This window comes from Antedon mediterranea, chromosome 1, assembly GCF_964355755.1.
Source record: "Antedon mediterranea chromosome 1, ecAntMedi1.1, whole genome shotgun sequence".
In the NCBI taxonomy this organism is placed as follows: domain Eukaryota; kingdom Metazoa; phylum Echinodermata; class Crinoidea; order Comatulida; family Antedonidae; genus Antedon; species Antedon mediterranea.
In genome coordinates, this window is record NC_092670.1 from 14,240,563 (window position 1) to 14,266,190 (window position 25,628).

The window sequence follows — 25,628 nt, forward strand, 5'->3', positions numbered from 1 at the left end:
CATTTTCAAATTCAAACAGGATCCACAAACAATATAAGTAAGACTAAACTTAACTATTTCCAACAAATGAACAGAAAACCTGAAACTAAACTTGCAGCCAACGGGGCAGCCAATCAAAGCATTTTACAAAGAGTCAAAATAACACACATTGTGATTATGCTAATACTAGGCATATTAATTGTTACTATTAGATAGATAGAGATTACATTATATTAGATGTAGTACTTTATTATAATTAAATTAAAAATCTGTATGATATCATAACGTGTGCTGTGATGACGTCATTAATTCGTGTCATTGACCTTCATCCCCTGAGAATAGATTTTCGCGCGAACTTATAATAAACAACATGTGTTTTGAATTGTGATCCGAGTGCGGTGGTTGTCTTCTTTCATGCTTTTAATATAAATATTTCCACATCTAAATGCTACCAGGGTATTTTCAAAATGCCTGTAAACACTCTATTCAGCTATTTTAACAAGACACCTAAAGCATCAACGCCAGAAAACAATTCAAAAACTGGCAACTCAACATCGCCGAAAGAGCAAGCTAAGCAAAAGCTTTTCAGCGAAAAGGATGCGTCCTCACCGGGTAGGCTCGCTAGCTAGGCTCAGGCAGGCTTAGAATTGAACGGCCTGAATGTTTGTTTCTATATTATCATTATAGGCTAGGCTAGGCTAGGCCTAGATCATATTATAAATAGATTCTATTCGTGGTATATCATGGAGTAACTTTACTCCATGGGTATATATTAACTCAGCAGGAGCACAATAAACATAATTAATTAGGCCTAGCCTACCTAGGCTAGGTTAGGCCTAAACTAACTAGGCTAATTATAATTATTAATTTATCAAAAAGTAGTTTATTATTTAATTTGAATTTATTAAATTACATTTTATTTAGATAGGATATGCCAGGAATTTGCATCTCCCTCTGGACAGGCCTAAAATGTACGCCGTGGTTAGGATTCCGGCACCGGAACTCAACGGCCCGGCGTTAGGGAATCCGACACGCTATTGCGCATGCCCAGGGTGAAGAGTGATCGGCGGCGCTACTCTACAGACTTACAGCGATGGATCATTCATCGTGAAGCTCCTCCATGGCGTAGTAAAATAGCTAGTAGCTACTAGCACTAGCCTAGATGCTACTAACTAATACCAGTACCAGCTAGACAGTGGCCTATTTATTTCGTAATTAAAAAAGTGGTTGCTTCATTCATATGAATTATAATTACATGCCAGTTTATGATTTTTTCAAGTACAAAATAAAAGATTTCATATACGCATTATACTGTGCATACAATAATCGTACCAAGTTGATTTGTTGACGTGAAAAAAACAAAACTGTTCTGGGAGTCGGGGTCGCTATTCACTTTCGTACATTTCTTGAAATACGCAAGAATATGCTAAAAACAGTGCAGAGTCCATTCCTTTCTACCTTGATGTTTGTTTGTTTCTTTTTCCATTCACAAAAACATAAACATATAAATAATCATTACATGTATAGTAGTGTGAATCCCAGATACATATTATGTAAGTGTTAAACACTACAGGCAGAGAGAGGATGTGAAATCGACGTGAGAGGCACATCGCTCGTTTTGGCACAGGGCAGGCCTGTGTTTTTCCCGTTCCGAACTTCATACTTTCAATTCTCTCTCTAATAAAATTACAGCATTCGATTAAGATATAAGATACTGATTCTTATCAATATCATAATAATTATTTTAATGTGCGGTGTAGTTTTATTTTAATTATTAATTCATGCATGGAGTAAAGAATAATTCTTTACTCCATGATTCATGTATGGCGTAGGCCTAGGTCAAGTTTCATCCATCGCTCTCGCGCGACGACTAAATCTAGTTAACACTTCGACTCTCGGTGTGGTGGTGTAGGTGCAAGCTATAATTAATTCGCTCTGGGCATGCGCAATAGCGTGTCGGATTCCCTAACGCTGGGCAGTTGAGTTCCGGTGTCGGAATCCTAACTACGGCGTAAAATGTAATGTCAAGGAAGATGTCAGGGGTTGAGTGTGTGCACTCCTGCTCCTATTCCTAATCCACCCCTGTAATTAGTCAGATTTATTTTATTAATCTTTATTTTTCATGTTTTTGGGGGACAATACATTTTTCAACTTTTTGTACAGGTGTTTGCAAGTTTTCAGAAGGCGATGTTGTCTGGGCAAAGCTTGAAGGATTTCCCTGGTGGCCTAGTCTAGTGTGTAAACACCCCACAGAAGCAACTTTCTTCAGGGCAAAGAAAATTCATGTTCAGTTCTTTGATGAGACTAAAAGCAGAGCATGGATAAACAGCAAGTTAGTAGTATTATTATTAAAACTTTCGGATGTTTTTTCAATGAAGTTGTGCTGAAGTTATGATTACAAAATATAAAAATGTTTACTACATTTTCTTTTGTCTAGGTTTGTTGAAACATTTGAAGGTTTAAACGAGAAAGGTTTCCAAAGGGGTGGACGCTTTTTCTCTTGTCAGCCAGAAATTCGCAAGGGAGTACAAACAGCTGCTGAAATTGCTGGAAAGGGAGTTGATGAACGTTTAAAAATTATTGTTTGTTGTCCGTCAGACAATGAAGAAGAAGATGAAGAGGATATGGATGTGGATTCCGGTAATTGAAATTAAAAAAGTTAAAAAAACGTGTATCCCAAAAATGCAATACGAAAGATAGAACATAGGTTAAGTCCTAATTGTTATACCAGGTCCCCCCCCCCCCCCTATTCAAAATCTTGCCAATGATAGCATCCTATTATTAAAAAATATCTTATCTTGTCAATGTAGAAGAAATCAATACAAGTAATAAAGAGAATGATTCAGAAGAGAATGTAGAGGAAGATGTCAAGGAAGATACAAAGAACAATAAAAGGCCAAAAAGATCCGCAGTTGTCCAGTCAAAAAAGCGACGCAGAATTGTAGTGGAATCTGGCAGTGAAGAATCTGATGGTAGGTGATTCTCTCAATCACATTCTACCTACCGTTTCCTATTCCTTCCTGAAATGCTAAAAGAATATCCTCACATACATACCATTCCGTGTTGTGAGAGCTTCTGCAATGACTCCAATTATTGAAATTCAGAATCATCGCAGAAGCTATTACAGCATAGTGTGGTATGTGAACATGTGAAGATGTTAGTTAATCTGTATTGGTTCAGTGCCAGTTACCAGAAACTTATGACAGACCTTTGAATTACTGATAATTTGCTAAAATGTTGAGTTTCATTTCAAAAACAGGAGATGAATTTAAACCAGGGGAAGAAGAAGGATCCGATTCAGATAATGAGAGTAGTGGCGTTGAAGAAGAGGAGGAAGACAGTTCAGTTAATTCAGATCCTGAAACTCCACAGGTAATTGAATTCACTAAACTAAATATTTCTAATAGGAGACCTATTTGGGACACCCAAATTCATAAAATCACTTACAGTAATTGCATTTAAATACAATTTTTTAACTGTTTTAATTTCAGAAATCTAGAAAACGTAAACGAAGCACAAAACCAAGTGTTTCTTTAGCTCCAGGTAACAGAGCGGTTAAGAGAAGCATCACAGAGGTCATTGGAACACCAAAGACACCTGCAACACTCGCACCAAAAACACCTACAACACTCACACCAAGGGCAACTTTCACACCTTCTGCAGTTAAAAGCTTCCCTTCAGTCAGCCTAGCAACAAAGTCAAAGCTGTCATCATTCAAAGCTGAGGTTTGAATTGTTTTGTTTTTCATTGTAAATACTACATTACACAGTATTAACCATTTTATTGTAATGCATGGTTTGCATAGGCTTTGACACTTTTGAGTTCAGATCCTCTCCAGGAATAAGTTTGCCTTTCTTTCAATTTTCAACCAATTTTCTAAATCTAAAATGTGTTTTTCCTCCATTAATGCATCACCAACTATATCCAGTTTTCCAGTATTCTGTTTCCTATACACTTTTTCCTATTAACTTTAGATTTCGTCCCCATCTGGTCCGCCGACAGAAGATGGAGAAGCCAAATATCCCCATCAAACGTACGATTGGTTGAAAGATGGGAAGCGAAAGTAAACATTTCTTTTATTTAAAAACTATAGTAAAATTTACTAGAAGGCATGTAAGAAAACTTTAAAGATCCAGGATGTTCATAATGCATTGTGGGATGCAAGTTAAAGTACTGTTCTCTGTGCAGTAAATTAGTTTAGACAGTACAGGTACTTTCACATCTGTTCTTTTTCATAGAATCGAGGATAACACAGTTTAGTTTAATAATTGAATGTTGTCATATATTCTGTGAAACGGGTGTCAATGTACCTTTAAATGTAGACTGGATGAAAGTTAGGCTAGGTGATATGATGCACCTTCAGCATGTCGCATTTTAGCCTGAATATTATATCAAATATTTGAAATGAGAAAACAATCCTTTTGACTGTAACTTACAGAGACCTGAAAGGACTGGTGCATGGCGACCCAGATTATGACCCTTCAACTTTGTACGTTCCCAAGTCATTCCTTGACAAGTGGTGTACACCGGTGAGTAATGTAATGAGGAGCAATATATGTTTTAACACTACTACACTGACCTTTTTTCAGTGGATTAAGGGGACACTTTCATGAAACAAATAAAAAGAAATATATGCTTCAACACTACATCCTATCTTTTTTCAGTGAATTAAGGAGACACTTTATTGAGTCCCAAAGATATGGATTCAAATAGGTATTATATTGTATAAAAACTAAATAAGTGACATTTGCCAATGTTATTAAAGTGGACACCCATGTAGATTTATATTTTATATTTTATATTTCTTTTTAGGCTATGAGACAATGGTGGGAAATGAAGTCTAAGTATTATGATTCAGTAATGTTCTTTAAGGTAGAGTCCTAAAATTGTATTTATTTTTACAAACTGCTTTAGGGACCATGTCAAAATTATTCTACTGCAGTTACTGCAGTAAATAAATTCTGTTTGCACTTTAAACTCTGTATACAATTGTTTATCAAGTTTCTTTTTGGGTAATCATACACTTTACCTACAATCTCCATGTTGTATGAACATGGGCAGGTCATAGGTTAAGGTCAGACATTTTTCTCTTGATGCACATGGTTCTGTATGTTTGTTAGAACATTTCTGTTGATTTGTTATAATTGTTTTAATGGATTTTGTTTTCTTCATAGATGGGGAAGTTTTATGAGTTGTACCACCTAGATGCTGATATTGGAGTTAAAGAATTAGGAATAATATATATGAAGGTATTTAAACTTAGACTTGTTTAAATAGCTGTATCTAGGCCTTGCGGAATGGTTGCATTTTGTATTGTACATGCTATGTGTAATACTAATATTTCTATCTTTATATATATAAATCCCAAGGCAAATTACTGAAAAAATGACAATGCTGTGGATATATATATTTCTAACATTATTTGAACAATATGTTTGTTGTAGGGTGGAATTGCCCATTGCGGTTTTCCAGAGATTGCCTTTGGCCGCTACAGCGAAACATTGGTTCAGAAAGGATACCGTGTACTGCGTGTTGAGCAAACTGAAACGCCAAATGATATGCAAGAACGTTGTCGAAAAAGTGAGCTGTTTCATTTCATTTATTCATCTCAAAACAATAAACAAACAATAAAATACACAAATATAATCATAATAGATAACAGCAAGAACAACAATAGATAACAGCAAGAACAACAATATTCCAATATTTTTTGCTTTACCTATCTAAGACTGCAAAGCAATATTATTTTTATTGTTAGAATCTTGTGTTTCCTAATTTGTGATGTTGTATTATTAAATATCAGATCATGATGGTTTATTATTGTAACATTCTTTTTCATAAAAATATTAAAGAAATATTTTTGTTTTGTTTTAGTGGGTGGTGGCGCAACTAAGTTTGACAAGGTAGTGAAGCGAGAGGCATGCCGGGTTACTACATTGGGTAATTAAATGATTCATTTTAATCAAAGTCTCTAATTTGAGAGTTTTACATTTTGAGGTGGGGACACCTGATGCTAAATATGATTAACTCCTGTAAAGTTACACTGTTTAATGTTAACTGTAAAATGTAAAGATGCCACTCCACTCCTCCAAGCCTCTGCATGAAAGTTCATCATTAATTTAGGTGCTGGACTGCAGCTAAATCAGGCCAACAGGACCCAGCCCATATCTCCATTTGTAGCGTACTATACCTTGGACAATAAAGATATTATTAAAATGTAACTTTGTCATTTATGATGTATACATTTTATTTTTAAGACAACAAAACCTTCACTTGATTTCATCTCAATATAAATATCCATTTAGGAACAAGAACATTTAGTTTCATTGACGGTGTCTCGTGTGATGCGAAGAACAACTATTTACTATCAATTGCTGAAAGACCATCTAAGGACACAGCATCAGGTGGAACAAATTACGGTGTTTGTTTTATAGACACTTCAATTGGGAAATTTCATGTAAGTCATGTTAATGTTGTTTTTTAAAAACATACACTCTTTCATCTTGAGTCTGGTTGTTACATAGTGGCTTTGTTAGGTCAGTTTCAGTGCCTAGTCTTTCTTTCGAACCCAATCTTTAGCCTAGATATAATTGTTTCTCTGTTAATAGTATTGTATTTGTGTCTATTAATTATAATGTGTCATTTTATATTATATTTTTGTATTCTTTATCTATGTAACTTTGATAGAAACCAATGAATGTTGATTGGTTGTTTTTGACTGGTTACAACAAGTTAAGGATCTGGAAGAAAAAATGCAAATACTACTTTAGGTATCCAAAGGTACCTTCAAAGGGTTTGGTTATTGTGCTGTATAGAGTTCTGCGGTGCTGACGCACAAACAAAAATTAGTCTTTGACTCTTGTTAGAAGGCTGTAAAATAAACATTAAGGCTCTTTAGAAGATTTTAAAGGTTGGATTCCAGGCTCACCTCTGCCCATCGTAATTGCTTTTCAAAGCTCCTTAACCACATATGTTGTAATGTTTGAGACAATTTGAAAGTGTCTTAATTCAATCTTGCAGATTGGTCAGTTTCAAGATGACCGGCACTGCTCTCGTATTCGGACATTACTTGCTCACTATACACCAGCTCAGGTGAGTATTCAAGCTTTTTTTGGAACACTCCTGTACTGAAGAGGTCACCCTATATAAAGAAGAATTTAAAAATAAATAATAATTCAAAATATTTTTGTAGGTTTTGTTCGAAAGAGGAAAACAACAGTTGCAAACACAACAGATTCTTAACAACAACTTACTATCAGTATTAAAAGAGCCACTGGCACCGGGGAGCCAGTTCTGGTCTGCTGAAAAAACATTGAAACATTTTGTAGAAGAGAACTATATGATGGGTAATGAGGAGGGTAATAGTGATGGTGGACAAAACGTAACAAAATGGCCAGAAACACTGCAAGGATTGCTAGCAGAGGGTAAGCATGTTAGAAATGTCTCGTAAGAGGTTTAACTTCACAACATTAGTAATATGCGTTATACCACTAGAGTACAAGACTAGGTAATAAATGGGGATGTAGTGTATTGTATATAGACACACAAAAATAGCAGCATCTGAGTAATACATTGCAATGTAATGTTAATATGTAGTTATATATATGTGAGATCCTTAAAATGGTAGAGCGTTACTCGCACAACCGTCTCATCCTTTATTTTTAGAATACAAATTTCTCCCATCATTTGTCCGTATTAGATCTCTTTACACTCGAACTGGTAGATATAGAAAGTCATTTATTTCGAATTCCATAACTCAATATAACAGCAAAACATCAAGATTAGTATAACTAGAAACTGTGTCTCAATGTAGTCATCATTACTGAATATGTAATACATATTGGCAGATCATGTTTAATGACATTTAATGATGATTTATTTATAGGAGACTCTCTTGGTTTGACACCAAGGGAAGGAAAGGAACTTGCTCTCAGTGCTTTTGGGGCTTGTATTTGGTAAGAATTAAAGTTAATCGTAACCGTTCTTTCTTTTATATTTTCATCTGGCTATAATTTTCAATTAACTAGAATAATAACATCAATAATGAATACATTGTAATTCAGTCAAATAAATTTATTTAATTTTATAGGTATTTAAAGAAATGTTACCTACACCAGGAACTGCTGTCCATGAAGAATTTTACCACATATGTACCAGTAGATGACAAAGATAGTATTGAAATTAAAAACATTCCAACTGATTTCACAACTAGAAATAGACACATGGTAAGTAATATTATTTTTAACACTGAGCTTTTTAAAACACTAGTAAAGTTGGGTTTTCCAGGGAAGAGAGGCCAGTGCTCTGCAATACCTTTTCAACCAATCGTGTACAATATTCAATGTGTTCTTGCAGGTTTTAGATGGTGTGACACTGGCCAATCTGGATATTTTAGAGAATAAGCTCACAGGAACCACGGAAGGAACGTTACTTGGTACAATGGAACAATGTTCAACGCCATTCGGCAAGCGATTGTTCAAGCAGTGGCTCTGTGCTCCTCTATGCAACCCAGACGCAATCAATGACAGGTGAAGAGAAAATGAGTTTAAAGCGCTGTCTACACTATCAAACTTTATGTGACAAACAAATGCTATGTGCCCATATATGGACATGATGATGTCATATCACTACCATATTTTGGCATATCACTACCATATATGGGTACATCAAACTCTTCTTGCCAAACTAGTTTGGTAGTTTAGACAGGGCTTTAGAAATATTCATAGTAAAACAATGGTTTCATTCTAACTGTTAACGAATTATCTATTATGTGACATTAAATGGCCTATTTAACAGAACATATTTTTTTCAGGGGGGCAATATAACTTTAAGTTGAAAATCCACAGAAATGTTCATTTTTTATCAATGATATATTTCTGAATATTTTATTTTACAGATTAAATAGTATTGAAGATCTGTTGTCTGCCCCTGAAATTGTAGGAGAAGTAAAAGAGATCCTCATTAAACTACCAGACCTTGATAGACTCTTAAGCAAGTATGTTTTAGAGCAGGTTTTAAAATTAGAGACTGTCATCATATTCATCTTCCATAAATAAAAGAGCAACACAGCCTGGAGTACCTATATTCATTTATTTTTTCAATAATGTAGTTGATAATATATCATCTAAATGCCGACTACTTTTTTTTAATCTCGAGTCGGTGATGATCAAGACAAAACTGGTGCTGACCAGAGATCAATTTGACCGAAATCCTGGTTAGCAATGAGGGCATATCCCCATGGAGGGGGGGGGGATATCCCCATGGGGGGGCATATCTTCATGGGGGCATATCCCCATGGGGGTTTTTTGGCATGGATAGTTTTTCAGTTTGTATGTACAGCATTTTGAGGTCTCACAATATTAGGCCCTAGATAGCGCTTACATTTCCAGTGACTGTATTCACCATTCACACTTAGACTAAGGGAAACACTTATAATTTAAGAGAAATACTTAAATATGTATGAGTTAAGTGAAATAACTTAATATTTCCCTTTAAGTTTAATATTATCTCATTTAAGTGTGAATAGGGCCACAGAATATTATGTATTGTATCCGTCTACATATTCAAAATCAATTATTGCTTTTTATTTTTTTAAAAACCAGAATCCACTCACTTGGTTTAAAAAGAAAAGGAAACAATCACCCTGATAGTCGTGCCATCTTTTTTGAAGATGTCGCCTACAGTAAAAAGAAAATTGAGGACTTTTTGGTGACATTGGAAGGGTTTAAAAGTGCCATGAGGATCACTAAACTATTTGAGAAAAAAGAAGTTAAGTAAGTACTGTATGTATAACATTAGTGCCTAAACTAAAATTCTGTTTTTATTTCTGGCCTTTATTTCCTTTTAGTAAGTTTATTTAACTTTTATTAACACTTAATATTTACAATGTACAGTTCTTTTTAGGACTAATATGTATACGTGTTGTACCACAAACACAACACAATGTAATTTCCTTAGAGCGCCCTCTTTTGACTTTATTTGAGTATACAAATAGAACTTGTCAAATAATAATGATTCATTTTTTATGTGAAACAATAACATTAAAAAATGAATATTTTGATTTGACTCATAATATTGGCACAGCTTCAAGGCAATTCTCAGATAAGGGCATCTGACTATACATTCCCAGTGCATCTTTCGAAAAGACTAAGGGTGATCTGGTCCATTTAGATCCCATTTACACTTGAGGTTGGCTCCGAGCCAACAGTGTACAAGTGTAAGCACTCTTGAAACAACCGAGCCGGCGCAATTGATCCTAGTCTAGTGTAAACACTCGCTGTCATATAATGAACGTTCTGGGTCAACTATAGTTTAAAGTTTACGAAACTTATTGGTGATCAACGGGAATTCTTTATTGAAATTAAATTGGTGAAGATGTATACAGAAATAACATATCGTTTTCAGGGGATTTCAGGACACCATGCGGCACCTATGCTTATACACTGTGGTGTTTTTTTCGATGGCCTTTAAGAAGTGAAAACAAATTTTCTAATTTTTTTCAATCACACAGTTATGTAGGCTAATCTTTAAAGAACATTTTACAGTAAAAAGTTTGTCAATACAATTACGATTTTATAAGTAACTTGTCCTCGAAAAATAGGCTGAAAACGCTGTTATTTCTGTTGGTTACGCTTCGTTGCATGGCATTGTTTGTCATCGATCGAAGATGTCTTCCGTTTCGAGAAAAAGGCGTATTGATCTGCTACTATTCCTCTGAAAACGAGACGCAAACATTAGTAGTAAAGCAATAATACAATTGTTTTGATCCATATTAAATACCGTTATTTGATTCTTTTTTGATAAAGTTTGATAGGCCTAGGTCAAGTGTAGATTGACAACGCTTAATAATATTAACTTTTTAAGACGGTTACCGTTGGTGGGCGCACATGAGCGGATAGACGTAAATGTAGCGAAATCGTATCATCGAGCACTCTTCCGCGAGAGCAAGTGTAAACACAATAGTAGGGGCCCGAGGCCGGCTTTTTGGGTAAATGTAAACACATTGCGGTCTAAAAATAAAGCCGACTTCGGGCCAGCTAATAAAGCATCGATGAAGGGTAAAGGGGTCTTAGAGAGAACATTTTGATTAACTATAACTGCTGATCAATCTGAATATGGCATAGGAGACATAGTTTTGTGTTGTGTTTTTGGCTATATACCATTTGATAAATGCGTATATATAATAATATTTGTGTAGAATTAACATAATTTCTCTTTATTCATCTATGCCTATGCTACACTGACTAAAATATTCCCTGCATTATCACTTATGACTTTACCAGTCAAGCACTTTGTTATGGAAGCCGCATACATGACCCTATGCCCCAATAGTACAAAAGGGAATTAAGTAATAATATTAGTTGTATGCCAAAATGGTATTTATATTAAACTGACTCATTGAACATAGAATGTGTTTATTGGGTTTAATCAATTGCTTAATTGCGTGAATCACTGAAGAGTAAGCGCATTGTTCATAGAACCTTTGTTGTGTCAAAAAATGTGTAACGATAGGTTTGTCTGTCATAACGGATGATTGATAAAAAAGAGTCAATGTTTAATGTTGTGTACTTGTCTTCTATAGTTTCTGTATACATATGGTGCACTGTGGTAATTCATGCATAATGAATGCTTGTTCAAATTAAGTATGTAAACATGTAATTTCATAGAATTATGAACAAACCAAAAATATTTAATTTACTCTCTAATTTGAATTGAACGCTATTGGAACAGGTACAGGCCAAGTATACAATGCAGCTAAGAGGGTGTTCAGACCTACAGATTTATGGTTTTAGGTTGGTGGTTTGTGGTTTGTGGCCAAGCGGTTAAGACAGTGGAACCGTATTACTCACTCCATGGTTCTGGTGGTAGAATGAGGACTATAAAGTGTTAGTCCAGTGTACACAACTGCCTTACGTGCACTTTTAAAGAACCTAGTACATCTTCCAGGACGAGTAGGAGGGTTACCCCAGTGTACTAATATACACACAGCCAATATCACAAACAGACAGTTATACCGTATTTTTATACCCATTTCTGCTAACAATACTTCTTGGGTGATCGTGTTAAATTTCATCATTTTTACCCAAATTGCCATTCATTTATTTGGTCGATAATTAAAAGTCGCAATAAAGGAAGTTTTACGTCTCACTTTCAACAGCCTAGCCCTAGTGATAGAGAGGTTGTGAGAGCACAGAAAACAACATCGTAATGAGGACAAGTAATTCGTTCCCTTTCCGAGTTATTGTCTTTTACAATCTTTTACTGCTTTCGCAGGCTCTTCAGCTTTGAATTTACTTGCTTTGGAGACAAGTCTATTCCGTACTCCTGCTTTATTTTTTTAGAAATGTCTTTATAAATGTGGTTGTCCCTTTTATTACCTTTTAGTTGGCCGGACATTTTAGCTTCCCCATCCCCTCCTTCCCCACCCCCTCCTTTCCCATCCCGATTTGACGTCTTCGCTCCACATTTTTGCAGAATATCTATACACGTGTGTAAAACAGCTGACAGCGACAGAAAATAAAAACACGATGTTGACCTCATGCTGTAGGTAAAAAAAAATATGGTATTTTTTATTGGCAGCAGAAAAGGGTAGAAAAAATATGGTATAAATTTGTAAATACCGTATTTTATCCACAAATTTTGTGGGGAAAATACGGTATAAAAAATACGGTATTTTTTTTATTAGCGCAGTTTCTGCTGCCAAAAAAATACGGTATATATACGGTATTAAAAAAATACCGTATAAAATACGATATTTTCTTGGCAGCAGAAACAGGGCCTTAGATGGAACAAACCCTAAAGGCGTATGAAATAACCTTTACAAACTTTTTTTTTTAAAGCAATTAAATACTATTTTTAAACTCCAGAAGCAAATTTTCTCTTTTGTCCCCAGAGTTTTATTGTTCATTTGTCCTGTTTTTATCTTTTACTGATCTTTCTGCGTTTTATTTTCTCCCATAAACTATATTGCATCTAATTTTATTTATTTATTTCCTGGTGTATATGGTGTACCATAAACTTTTTTTATGGCAAATAAATTTACTTAAATAAATGATACTAATTATTTAGGATATAAATGTAAATTGTTTGTTAACAGTATGGTAGATTTTATACCCCTGAATAAAGGTTGGCCATAGTTTACATCTCTTACAAACCTGAAATTGTGTTCGTTATAAGCTCAAATTATTTCAGATATGATAAAAAAAGTCACACTTTTATAATTTTGACCTCAAATTCATTCTGAATACCAGTTTTTAATGAAAGCATCTAGTAAATCAAGTCAGAAATATTTGCTGTTACGACTCTAATTATAATGTTCCTTGCTTAACAAAAGAAAGCACCCACTTAGATGGAACATACTATAAAGGCGTATGGAATAACCTTTACAAACTTTTTTTTTAAAGCAATTAAATACTATTTTTAAACTCCAGAAGCAAATTTTCTCTTTTGTCCCCAGAGTTTTATTGTTCATTTTGTCCTGTTTTTATCTTTTACTGATCTTTCTGCCTTTTATTTTCTCCCATAAACTTATTTATTGGAGTGTTTACTATATTGCATCTAATTTTATTTATTTATTTATTTCCTGGTGTTATGGTGTACCATAAACTTTTTTTATGGCAAATAAATTTACTTAAATAAATGATACTAATTATTTATGATATAAATGTAATTTGATTGTTAACATTGTGGTAGATTTTATGCCCCTGAATAGAGGTTGGCCATAGTGTACATATCTTACAAACCTGAAATTGTGTTTGTTATAAGTTCAAATTATTTCAGATATGGTAAGAAAGTCACACTTTCATAATTTTGACCTCAAATTCATTCTGAATACCAGTTTTTAATGAAAGCATCTAGTAAATCAAGTCAGAAACATTTGCTGTTACGACTCTAATTATAATGTTCCTTGCTTAACAAAAGAAAGCACCCACTTAGATGGAACATACTCTAAAGGCGTATGGAATAACCTTTACAAACTTTTTTTAAACGCCGTGGCTAAAGATACAGTACCGTATCCTCCGTTTGCTAAAGATACGGTAAAATTTCATTATGTCATAATTAGCCAATGGGGTGCTGGTACGTGTGTGACGTCATCGTATAAGGACTTTGGATTTGTTTTATCGCGAAAACAGTGATCAACCGCTTAACATTTTCTTTATGCTTAATTTATCGCTATTATCGCCGTTGTGTGTGACAAAAACTAAATGTAGCCTGCTATTATTGAAAAGCCAAAACATGTTGATTTTAATTATAGAATACAGAAAACCGTTTCAAAAGTGGCCTACCACGTACTATAACCTATAGCCTCATTATATGAGTTTGTTTGTGTAGGGAAAGCAGTGCCAGGCCAGCTGCATGTGTACGCTGATTTATGTTACTCAGCCACAGCGTTTTTTAAAAGCAAGTAAATACTATTTTTAAACTCCAGAATCAAATTTTCTCTTTTGTCCCCAGAGTTTTATTGTTCATTTGTCCTGTTTTTATCTTTTACTGATCTTTCTGTTTTTTATTTTCTCCCATAAACTTGTTTATTGGAGTGTTTACTTTTTTGCATCTAATTTTATTTATTTATTTCCTGGTGTATATGGTGTACCATAAACTTATTTTTTGGCAAATTAATTTACTTAAATAAATGATACTAATTATTTATGATATAAATTGTTTAACATTATGGTAGATTTTCTACCCCTGAATAGGGGTTGGCCATTATAGTGTACATGTGTTTACATTTCCCCTTGTTTGTTTCACACTGGAAAATATCACCTTAATAATGGTATTTCCTGAACACGCTTGTCCCAAAGGAGGGTTTTCAACTAATATAAATCTATTAGTTAAAAATTGTCCCTCTGAAAAATAATTTTTCAAATGTTTTTATTGAATATGCCATTTTGATGTCCAAAAGTTTCATTGGAAAACAATTTTTTACCGGAAAAGGCTGTAGTTTATAGCATTAATATGACATTTTAATGTCACATAATAGTTATTAACTCTGAAAAAATGTAATTTAAAGCAAAAAGTACTTAAATTGTCTGTCAGACAATAGTTTTTGGTTAAAATTAAACGTTTCTTTTGTCTTTTTATCAGTGATGTGTTTTTTATTTTACAGAAGTGAAAAACTTTATTAAAGCTGCAAAATGGCCTATTTAAAGTCTGATTTTATTTATTTTTGGGGACAATACATCTTTAACCAAATACTTAAATATTATTAATCCATTTTAGATCAACACTTTTAAACAAAAGCGTTACTTTATTGGGTCCAGAATCTCAAGGAATTTTTCCAGACCTTGCGAAGCTACTTCGTTTCTTTGAAGTAAGTTGATAACGTATTTAAAAATTGTTTTGATTTTTGTTAATTATAAATCATATTTATCAATTTTTATTTTCATTGTGTGCGATTAATTTCCTCTGTTTATAATTGTTTTATCTGTCTTCAACAATTTCAAACAATTTGATTTGTATTCATTTAAAGAAAGTTGCAACAAACCTTTATGGTGGAAGAAATCCAACCAACAGAGATAAAACAAAAAACTAACAGATTAGATAAAACAAAAAACTAACAGACTTAGATAAAACAAAAAACTAACAGACTTAGATAAAACAAAAACTAACAGACTTAGATAAAACAAAAAACTAACAGACTCAGATAAAACAAAAAACAAGATATTCGTATACAATTTAACACGTTTACTTTTCCTTCTTGTTTAGCATGCATTTGATCACAAAAAAGCTAAGCAACAGGGAGCTATTGTTCCAAGTCCAGGGGTCAACCAAGACTATGACACAGCCATAGCTGACATCAAGGGGTTAAACCGTGAGCTAAATGCTGTGTTGGAACGTCAAAAGAAACGTCTTGGCTGTAGCGTAAGTTCCTACCTCGTAAAAACCTATTTTGTCCAGTATCGGGCAATTTCCATAAATGTCATGGTTAGGTGAAGAGTTTTTTTTTTTTTTTTTAGTTTCATTTATTTATTCATCCAAATTTCATTTATTTAGTCATCCAAATTTTAAAAAAAATGTTTAAAAAATACATTAAAAGATGAACAGAAAGGTGGTTAGGGTCTATTATTCTGTCTACACTATCAAACTAGTTTGACAAAAATAGTGTGATGTGCCCAGATATGGTAGTGCTATGCTTAAATATGGTAGTGCTATGCTTAAATATGGTAGTGCTATGCTTAAATATGGTAGTGATATGACATCATCATGTCCATATACATCATATTTTTTTATCCCATAAAGTTTGATAGTGTAGACAGAGCTTTATAAAATCATCACATGTGTTCAACACATGAGATTCTGTTTCACATTTTCCTGTTAGAAATTACAGTCAACAAGAATAAATTATTATTATGTTATTCCATTATGTACAAACTTTGGTCCAAACATAGTAAGTATTTTTAACCCCATTACCATGGATTACCATGGAATCTTCAATTTCTAATAATTTCCTGTTTACAGAAAATTACATATTGGGGAACCGGAAAGAACCGCTTTCAGCTTGAAATTCCTGAAAGCGCCCTCTCTCGTCACACTCCAGACGAGTATGATCTACAATCTCAGAAGAAAGGATTCAAAAGGTATTGGACTAATGAAATTAAAGAACTTCTTGAGAATATGATGGCTGCTGAGGATCGGAGAGACAGTGCTCTAAAAGACTCCATGAGGGCGGTATTCCACCAGTTTGATGAAAAGTAAGTTTCGATTGTGTTTTTAAGTTTGTATACTGGAGGAGTGGGGTTATACTGGGAGAGTGGGGTGAGGTACAGTGTGGCCAGCGATACAAATGCTAGGCACAATTATGGACAAAATGGCAAAAAATATGCTTCAGAATTGGGTTTTGAAATTTTGCCAAATTATGCTAGATTTTCTAAAATTACACCTAGTATAAATGCCAGATGCCAGATGGGTCAAAATTATGCTAGATAGCATAATTATATGCTAGATTTGGCAACTAGGGTGAGGAGGAAATTCGGATTCAGAAAAATGCGATAATGCCTTATAGTTTGTTTTTTTTTTCATTGCAAACAAGTGTAGAAACCTGTAAATACATACTGTAAGTGCCAAAATGAAATACGTGTAAAAAATAAATAACTTAAAGACAGTTTGACTGGACTGGCCACACTGGCTTTTCTTTATTTTGCTTTTAATTATTAACATTGTCTTTTTTGTTCCAGTTATGAAGAATGGCAGGCCTGTGTTCAGTGCCTTTCTGTGCTAGATGTCTTGCTTAGCCTAACGTCTTATAGCCAGGCACCAGGCATGTGCAGACCAAAGCTGGTTCTGCCTGGAAATGATGAGAAGGTATGACAACAAAAAAACATTTTTGTTTATTGTGTATCAATTTTAATATATAAACACTGGTGCATTGCTAAATTCCATTAGCCGTTACCTAACTTCAAATTCCTAGGCTTTGCAACTGCACCACTGACTTTTCAATATTGTGAGATGACCATGGAAAATTATTATCAGCCGCATAAAAAAGTTATACATTCATTTTTAATTTATATCGACAGTAAAAAAATCGATATTTTCATCCATCTGTTTTATAGTACTTTTTATTTCCTTAATTTGTTGTAAAAAGCTAAGGTAATTAATCATTACTAATAAAATATATGTACATGGTTTGATTTTTATTTTTTTTTTCAGCCGTTCATATCAATCAGAGACGCCAGACATGCATGTATCGCACACACTGCAAGTGGAGATGACTTCATTCCTAACGATACATACATTGGTATTGCAAACGTACGTCTATTTCAATTGAATATATTTTGAATTCTACACATTTTGTAACAAAAATGTATAGTTAACGTTCCCCATTTTAAGGGAAATTTGATTTGGATCTTCATCGTTATTAGTTTTCACAATTATCATGTTAATTATCACGGAACTAGGTTTGGTCATGGATTGGGCCCTCTACAAAGCTGCTACTGCCAACGTTCACAACTTATCATGATCAGCCCATCAGAAATGCCTATTCATTTAGCTTATTGAATTCTTTCAATGTGCATTTATGTGTAACTATATAAATAAAACATTTTTTAATAGGAAAATGATTCAGATAGTTCAGCATCTGGATCTTGTGTTTTAGTTACCGGTCCAAATATGGGCGGTAAGTCAACATTGATGCGACAAGTTGGGCTAGTAGTGGTCATTGCCCAACTTGGATGCTACGTACCAGCTGAAGCATGTACTTTGACCCCAGTAGATCGCATCTTTACTCGACTTGGGGCTAGTGACAATATTATGGCAGGTAAATGTTTTATTTGTCTATGGTTTTCACTGTGCAAACACATTTAGTTTCTCCCTAATATTCTTTGATCATAAAATAACAGTTTGAATACATTTCTACTTGTACTGTTCTTGATTACGCTCCGTAGGTGAAAGTACATTTTTTGTTGAGCTGAGCGAAACATCTTCCATCCTACAACACGCAACAACCCATTCATTAGTGCTACTGGATGAACTCGGCAGAGGGACAGCGACGTATGATGGAACAGCTATTGCCAGTGCCGTTGTCAAAGAGTTAACAGAGAACATCAAATGCAGAACACTTTTCTCAACTCATTATCACTCGCTCGTTGAGGATTTTGCACACGATCCAAATATACAATTAGGCCATATGGTAATTTTGGTTTGATGTACCCTTGATTTCATCAGTTCTCCTTTAAATTGTACATAATTGTCTCGCTTTTTTATAAACTACAAAAGGATCAACGCACCATATACCAACAAATCAACTCGAAACCTTTGAAATGTGTTGATAATCAAAAACTGGCTGCTCAAAGACTAACTGAGAAAAAAACTATTTGTGCAAATTTTGAGTTTTGTTTTTAGGTAAATAGGTTATTTATTATTTGTTCCACTTTTTTTCAGGCTTGTATGGTTGAAAACGAAAATGATGACGACCCTAGTCAAGAGACAATCACATTCCTGTACAAGTTTGTGAAGGGAGCATGTCCAAAGAGTTATGGGTTTAATGCAGCTAGGCTAGCTAACATCCCAGATGAAGTAAGTACTGCGTCTAACCATTTTGTCACTGGCGGAGAAGGGTGCAATGGGGTTTGGAAGGGTGTTTTATGATCCCATTTCGCAATTGAGAAAATGACTACTGACAGGCTATTGTATGCGTACAACAGAGAATTGAACATTTCACGCTTGAATGAATCAAATATTTATCATTTGAGGTTTAGATCCACACAAGATTGTTGTTCCCTGGACATGCACAAAAGCAGTTTCCCTTTGAAGCACACAATTTGGCATAAAATGATATTTAAGTACAAAGAAAAAAGAAAACAATTGTATGATTTATTAGAAATTATTGTGTGATTTAAGCTTAAAAGTACTGTCCACCATGCAGCTAAATTAATAGTCCAAGTCCTAGGTTATTTTGTGAAAAAAACATTTTGGCACACATTGCGTGCCATACAGATACTTGAGCTGGAATCATTGTCTAGGCAATGTCACATCCTTTGCTACTTCAATTCCAAGGTACAAAAAAACAAAATGTTTGCCGATGACAACAATTTAAAAAGAAATAATAACTAGAGAGATGGGGGCAAGCCTGTGGCGCAGTGTGTTGGACATTGGCAGAGCCATATATAGAGAGAGTTTCGACATTGCGTTCACAGATTTTAGAAAGTCATGTGGTGTGCACACCGGCCATCTTTGTGTCCAACTATGCTTATATAGCGTATGGAGTCGAATCATTTGCTTAAATATCGTATTTAATATCAAAACAAGTTTTTTGTTAAGATAATAACAAAATCATAAAGTTACTGAGAACATGATTTTAAACAACAAAATGTAAAAACAATGCATTACTATAGAGAATCGCTGTACAAACTAAACGCGTAAAGCGTGCATGGAGCGCGTAACCAAAGCCATTCCGAAATTGCTATTTTTTTTTGTTTAAAATCATGTTCGCAGTAACATTATAATTTTTTTATTATTTTAACAAAAACCTTTAAACAAATTGATTGTTTCGATATTAAATTAGATAATTAAAGCCTTTTGAACGTTATACATTTTCAAAACAAAAAACTCAACTCCATACTCTACATAGGAATAGTTGGACACAAACACGGCTTTTAATCCATTCAATGTCGAAACTCTCTCTATATATGGCTCTGGACATTGGATTTGTGATCGTGAGTTTGAATCCAACTCTCGCCGCATGGCTTGTATTCTTGGGCAAGATATTTTACTTACATTTGTCTCTCTCCACCCAGGTGTATAAATTGGTTAGATCAGGATACAATTTTGCGCTGATTATTAGCTGCATTATGGGAGTATGTTGCCATACATGTTTGATAAAAAATATGACATGGTAATACTGTGAAGCGCATAGAAGCATTGTGCAAAAAGCGCTATATAAGAACAAATATATAAGAACAAATATATAAGAACAAATATATAAGAACAAATATATAAGAACAAATATTAATAAATTGATAATTACCTTATTATACTTTAATGAGTGTCAACAAAACATAATCTTTTTTACAGATTATTAAGGTTGCCAAGAAAAAAGCCGCAGATTTTGAGGCGTCATCTGAACGACTTAAACTATTGAGGGCGCTGAACAGAATCTCAACCTCATGCAAAATAGAAGATTTGATATCAATGAGAAATTCCATAAAACTAACTCATTAGAACCTGATTCTAGGGCTGTCTACACTATCAAACTAGTTTGACAAAAAAAAAAGTGTGATGTGCCAAATATGTTAGTTCTATGACATCATCATATCTATATATTGGTACATCACATTTGGTTGTCAGATAAACTTTAATAGTGTAGACAGAGCGTCAATGCTGACAATATTTGTCCAGTATCATAGGCAAATTTTTTTCTACAGCATCTCATTGTGTCACATGTGATACATGTATCATGGAAAGACATGGTCTGTGATACAGGTATCAAATGTCAGACAGAGAATCAACTTACTAAGAATTACCTGGAGGGTTTTTTTTTCGACCAGGAACATCAGTCCCTGAATTAACTTTTGTTTTTGATAATGAATACATGAAAGTAAGGCGTTTTTGATAATGAACACATGGAAGTAAGGCGTTTTTTATAATGAACATATGGAAGTATGGTGTTTTTGATATTGAACACATGGAAGTAAGGCGTTTTTAATAATAAACACATAGGAGTAGGCTGTTTTTGATATTGAACATATGGAAGTTAGGTGTTTTTAATAATGAGCACAATAAAGAAGGGCGTTTTTGATAATGAACACATTGAAGTATGGTGTTGTTGATAAGCACATTAAAGAAGGGCGTTTTTGATAATGAACACATGAAAGTCGGGTGTTTTTTATAATAAACGCATGGAAGTATGGTGTTTTTGATAATGGAACACATAAAAGTAGGCTGTTTTTGATAATGATCACATGAAAGTAGGCTGTTTTTGATAATGAACATATGGAAGTACTGTATGGTGTTTTTTATATTGAACACATGGAATTAAGGCGTTTTTGATAATGAACACATAGAAGTATGATGTTTTTGATAATGTGCACATGAAAGTTGGGTGTTTTTTATAATGAGAAAATGACGAAAGTAGGGCGTTTTTGATAATGAACAAAACCGTAAAAGCAATCAGTGGGTGCTACTTTTGTATTCATCTTTTATAATTTACTTGTTGTTGACATTTCGTTAATTTGTTTACCCATAGAGATATTGTGCTACTACTGTACTTAAAATATGTGTCAATCCTCACTACATTCTTTTCAAAAATTTATTATCTCTTCTCAGTGGGGTCACCAGTTCACATTAGTTGAATTTGTCTACACAATTTGAGAGTTTCATTAAGAAACATGAAAATACTTTATCACACATGCAGCTAATACTAATGATAAATTTAACAATAAATGGTATGCTTTTTACATACAAATTGACTTTTTTGTTGTTGAAATAATGTGTATGGATTGTCAAACACAACAACGTTGGGCCTGGTTAGAGCTTGGATGGGAGACCATCTGGGAATAGCGGGTGCTGTATACGGAACTGGGGTCCCGTTAGGCATTTGAAATCAGCACTGCTGACTCTTATGGCAGCCCCTGCATCTAGTATCTGCCTCAGACCTCTGGTCAATGTGGGCACTGGACGAGAGAAGCCCCTGATCAATGTCAGGACCAATCAAGGTGTTTTAAACAGTCCTGGCTTTGTTTGTATCAAACCTGTTAGTATCGGTAATTATCGCTGTTGGTTTCGATTGAATAAAATAAAATTAAAATAAAAATACCACAAAGTTAACGACGACAAGCTAAATTCATACTTTATTATCAACACAACAATGACCTGTTACAAATGCATCTTATACAATCACCCCATATGTATCAGCAGTATACAATGGATAAAAGCTTTTATATCGATATGCATTTTATAAGCAATTCTTATGTATTGTTCACACAGATGCGAATAATAATAGTACCAACATACAGTCTGCCAACATAGTGTTTTTAACAAAATAAAATGTTCGTATTCGTTCAATCACCTGAGAGGAGAATATTTTTATGAGTTATGAAAGTTCTGAATTTGTATAGTACAGTATATCTATTTTTTATATATCATGCCAGTTTCAAATTTATTTCCATTTTACTACTCTGGACAAGTAAATAGTATCAGTATCAGATCAGCGCTCCCCATCGCCCTACATTCACATTTGTATTTACTGTCGCACTTTGTAATACGCACTTTGTAATAACATGTCGCACTTTGTAATAACATGTCGCACTTTGTAATAACATGTCGCACTTTGTAATAACATGTCGCACTTTGTAATAACATGTCGCACTTTGTAATAACATGTCGCACTTTGTAATAACATGTCGCACTTTGTAATAACATGTCGCACTTTGTAATAACATGTCGCACTTTGTAATAACATGTCGCACTTTGTAATAACATGTCGCACTTTGTAATAACATGTCGCACTTTGTAATAACATGTCGCACTTTGTAATAACATGTCGCACTTTGTAATAACATGTCGCACTTTGTAATAACATGTCGCACTTTGTAATAACATGTCGCACTTTGTAATAACAACATGTCGCACTTTGTAATAACATGTCGCACTTTGTAATAACCTGTCGCACTTTACAATAACATGTCGCATTTTGTAATAACCTGTCGCATTTCGCAATAACATGTCGCACCTTTTTAATAACATGTCGCACTTTGTAATAACCTGTCGCACTTTACAATAACATGTCGCATTTTGTAATAACCTGTCGCATTTCGCAATAACATGTCGCATTTTGTAATAACCTGTCGCATTTCGCAATAACATGTCGCACCTTTTTAATAACATGTCATACTTTGTAATAACCTGTCGCACTTTGTAATAACATGTCGCACTTTGTAATAACCTGTCGCACTTTGTAATAACCTGTCGCATTTTGCAATAACATGTCGCATTTTGTAATAACCTGTCGCATTTCGCAATAACATGTCGCACCTTTTTAATAACATGTCGCACTTCGTAATAACATGTCGCACTTTTTAATAACCTGTCGCACTTTGTAATAACCTGTCGCACTTTGTAATACATGTCGCAGTTTTCTTAAGTGAGCTACACTGTCCGTCGACATAATTTTGTAATGGCCATGTTATTTCATTTTTCAGTCAAAGAAATCCATTCTTGACCTTTCCACATGGTTAGATAGATGCGCCATAATACAGTTTTTTATTACCGTGTTTTGGTTTCAATATGTGTAGGTTTACTACCTTTTAGTCTTTATTACAAAACTCGAACTTCTGTGGTACCGATACCGTTGTTCTCATAGAGACGTGTCCACACTGTACACCATGAGTATTTTAACTGACTTCATTGAAAATTACAGCACATTTCTTGTATTCAGCGCGATTTTTCTAGCGTTATACTTTCGACAGCGTTCAATAAACGCGTTTCCACCAGGACCAACTCCACTGCCTTTAGTCGGCAATGTGCTATCGTACGGAAAGCAGCCTTTTAAGACGATAACCAAATGGGTTGAAAAATACGGCGATATTATTACACTGTATCAAGGACCTTTTAGGAAAGTGATTTGGATCAACGATGCTAAACTCGGCATTGATTTGTTTCAGAAACAACCAGACATTTTTTCAGAACGCCGCCCTATTCCGTTTATGGTAGCATTGATAAACCCTGAGGGTGAGTAGGCCTATTTTGTTCCATTAGACCGTCAGCTGTAAATCTTATTTATAAATGCATATCAATTTTATATCCAATGAGCATAGCTTGTTTCGAATGTAATAATAAATTCAATTTGATAGTGCACAATGCAGGACGCCTCTAAGTGCTGAACAATCAAAAGAACATATTTGTGCAAACAAATAAAAATATAGGCCTAAATTTACTTTATGCAAAAAACACATTTCAGGCTTTGTAGATATAACCGTTTTAACGTGTATATATATATACACTTGGATTTTACTATACGCGTTATCATCGGTTGTTTGTTGTGTAGACATGCATTCAATTCAACAATTATTTCGACCAAAATCAAACATCAATATATATTTGAAAAAGTATCATTTGGTCTAGGGACGACATTATAGAGACCCAAGTCCTTAACCGTCGCCCCTCTTCATAGACACAATCCATACATCATTTTATTTTTCCTTCTTAACTGTTTCAATAACGTCTTTGTCTAGAGTACATTTACACAGCAAGTTTTAGTCTTTGTTTTAGGGTATATTCACACAGTATCACTATTATTGTACGCCTATTTAGGCCTATACTCTTGAGTGAATAACGCTTGTCCCCAATAACGTGTTTTTAGCTTGTAATTTATGTTGTAATCCAATTTTTTTATGTTTTCGTACAAAAATACGAACATTTGAGTATTGTTGCTTCTGTATATTGTGTTCGAATAAGTAAAATGTTGACAAAGTGAGTCGAATTGTCGACAGCAAGTTAAAGATAATCCCATACTCATGTGGCATGATTAGGCATTCTTACATTTCACAGAAACTATAAAAAAAATAGTTGAAAATAAATAAAACTAGAGAGGTAACTGACACATAACTAAATATCACTTCCGATTCTTCAAAAAGTAAATGGTTATTCGTTTTTTTATTCTTGTAGAAGTAATATAATTTCTTGTATAAGTAACATAACAATAGTTAAGTCAGATACAATAACACTGTTATTTTGACTCAGCTTTGCAATTTCATAACGAAAATAAGTGCATAACAAAGAATAACAACAACCAATATACAAACACGTAATTTTTTTATTAGGGCCCGGGTTGAAGATGTCATAGAGGAACCGTTGTTTTGTTATACTCGTGATTTACAATAGCCCTATTTATGCGCGCTCCTTTAAATTGTTATGTGGTTGCGCACGTCGTCCTACTTAAACACAACGTAAGGACAACGTAAACGTACACTTCAATTCATTTGACCAATCACAACACCATGTATCACTCACTAACTACCGTATCTGTCGCGTGGGATTGGTCAACTCACTTTGCGTTTTACGTCCAAGTGGGAACTAAGCTTAAAACTCCAATTCATTATAGGCCTACACTGCCACACTATCTATCACTTACTTCATCATTAGGGCCAAAAACGAAAGATATTGTTTTTGGAGGTGAATGGCCTTCTTCTTCTGAGGCCTATATTGTTATGCTGGGT

The 25,628-nt window shown here is 34.2% G+C and overlaps 1 protein-coding gene across 1 annotated transcript; it reads left to right on the forward strand.

Annotated features, from left to right (window-relative positions):
- Window positions 1-326: 326 nt before the first annotated feature.
- Window positions 327-21,901, forward strand: LOC140057692 (DNA mismatch repair protein Msh6-like). The gene is made up of 29 exons (XM_072103415.1): window positions 327-591; window positions 2,143-2,311; window positions 2,417-2,619; window positions 2,790-2,951; window positions 3,239-3,351; window positions 3,471-3,704; window positions 3,954-4,042; window positions 4,418-4,508; window positions 4,792-4,851; window positions 5,154-5,228; window positions 5,424-5,559; window positions 5,854-5,919; window positions 6,285-6,436; window positions 7,000-7,071; window positions 7,172-7,403; window positions 7,865-7,934; window positions 8,069-8,204; window positions 8,335-8,507; window positions 8,876-8,974; window positions 9,582-9,752; window positions 15,199-15,289; window positions 15,685-15,840; window positions 16,438-16,670; window positions 17,154-17,280; window positions 17,626-17,724; window positions 18,028-18,232; window positions 18,360-18,604; window positions 18,856-18,990; window positions 20,488-21,901. Exons 1-29 carry the CDS (start codon window positions 447-449, stop codon window positions 20,632-20,634), a joined length of 4,086 nt encoding a protein of 1,361 aa, XP_071959516.1. The 5' UTR covers window positions 327-446; the 3' UTR covers window positions 20,635-21,901.
- Window positions 21,902-25,628: the final 3,727 nt, after the last annotated feature.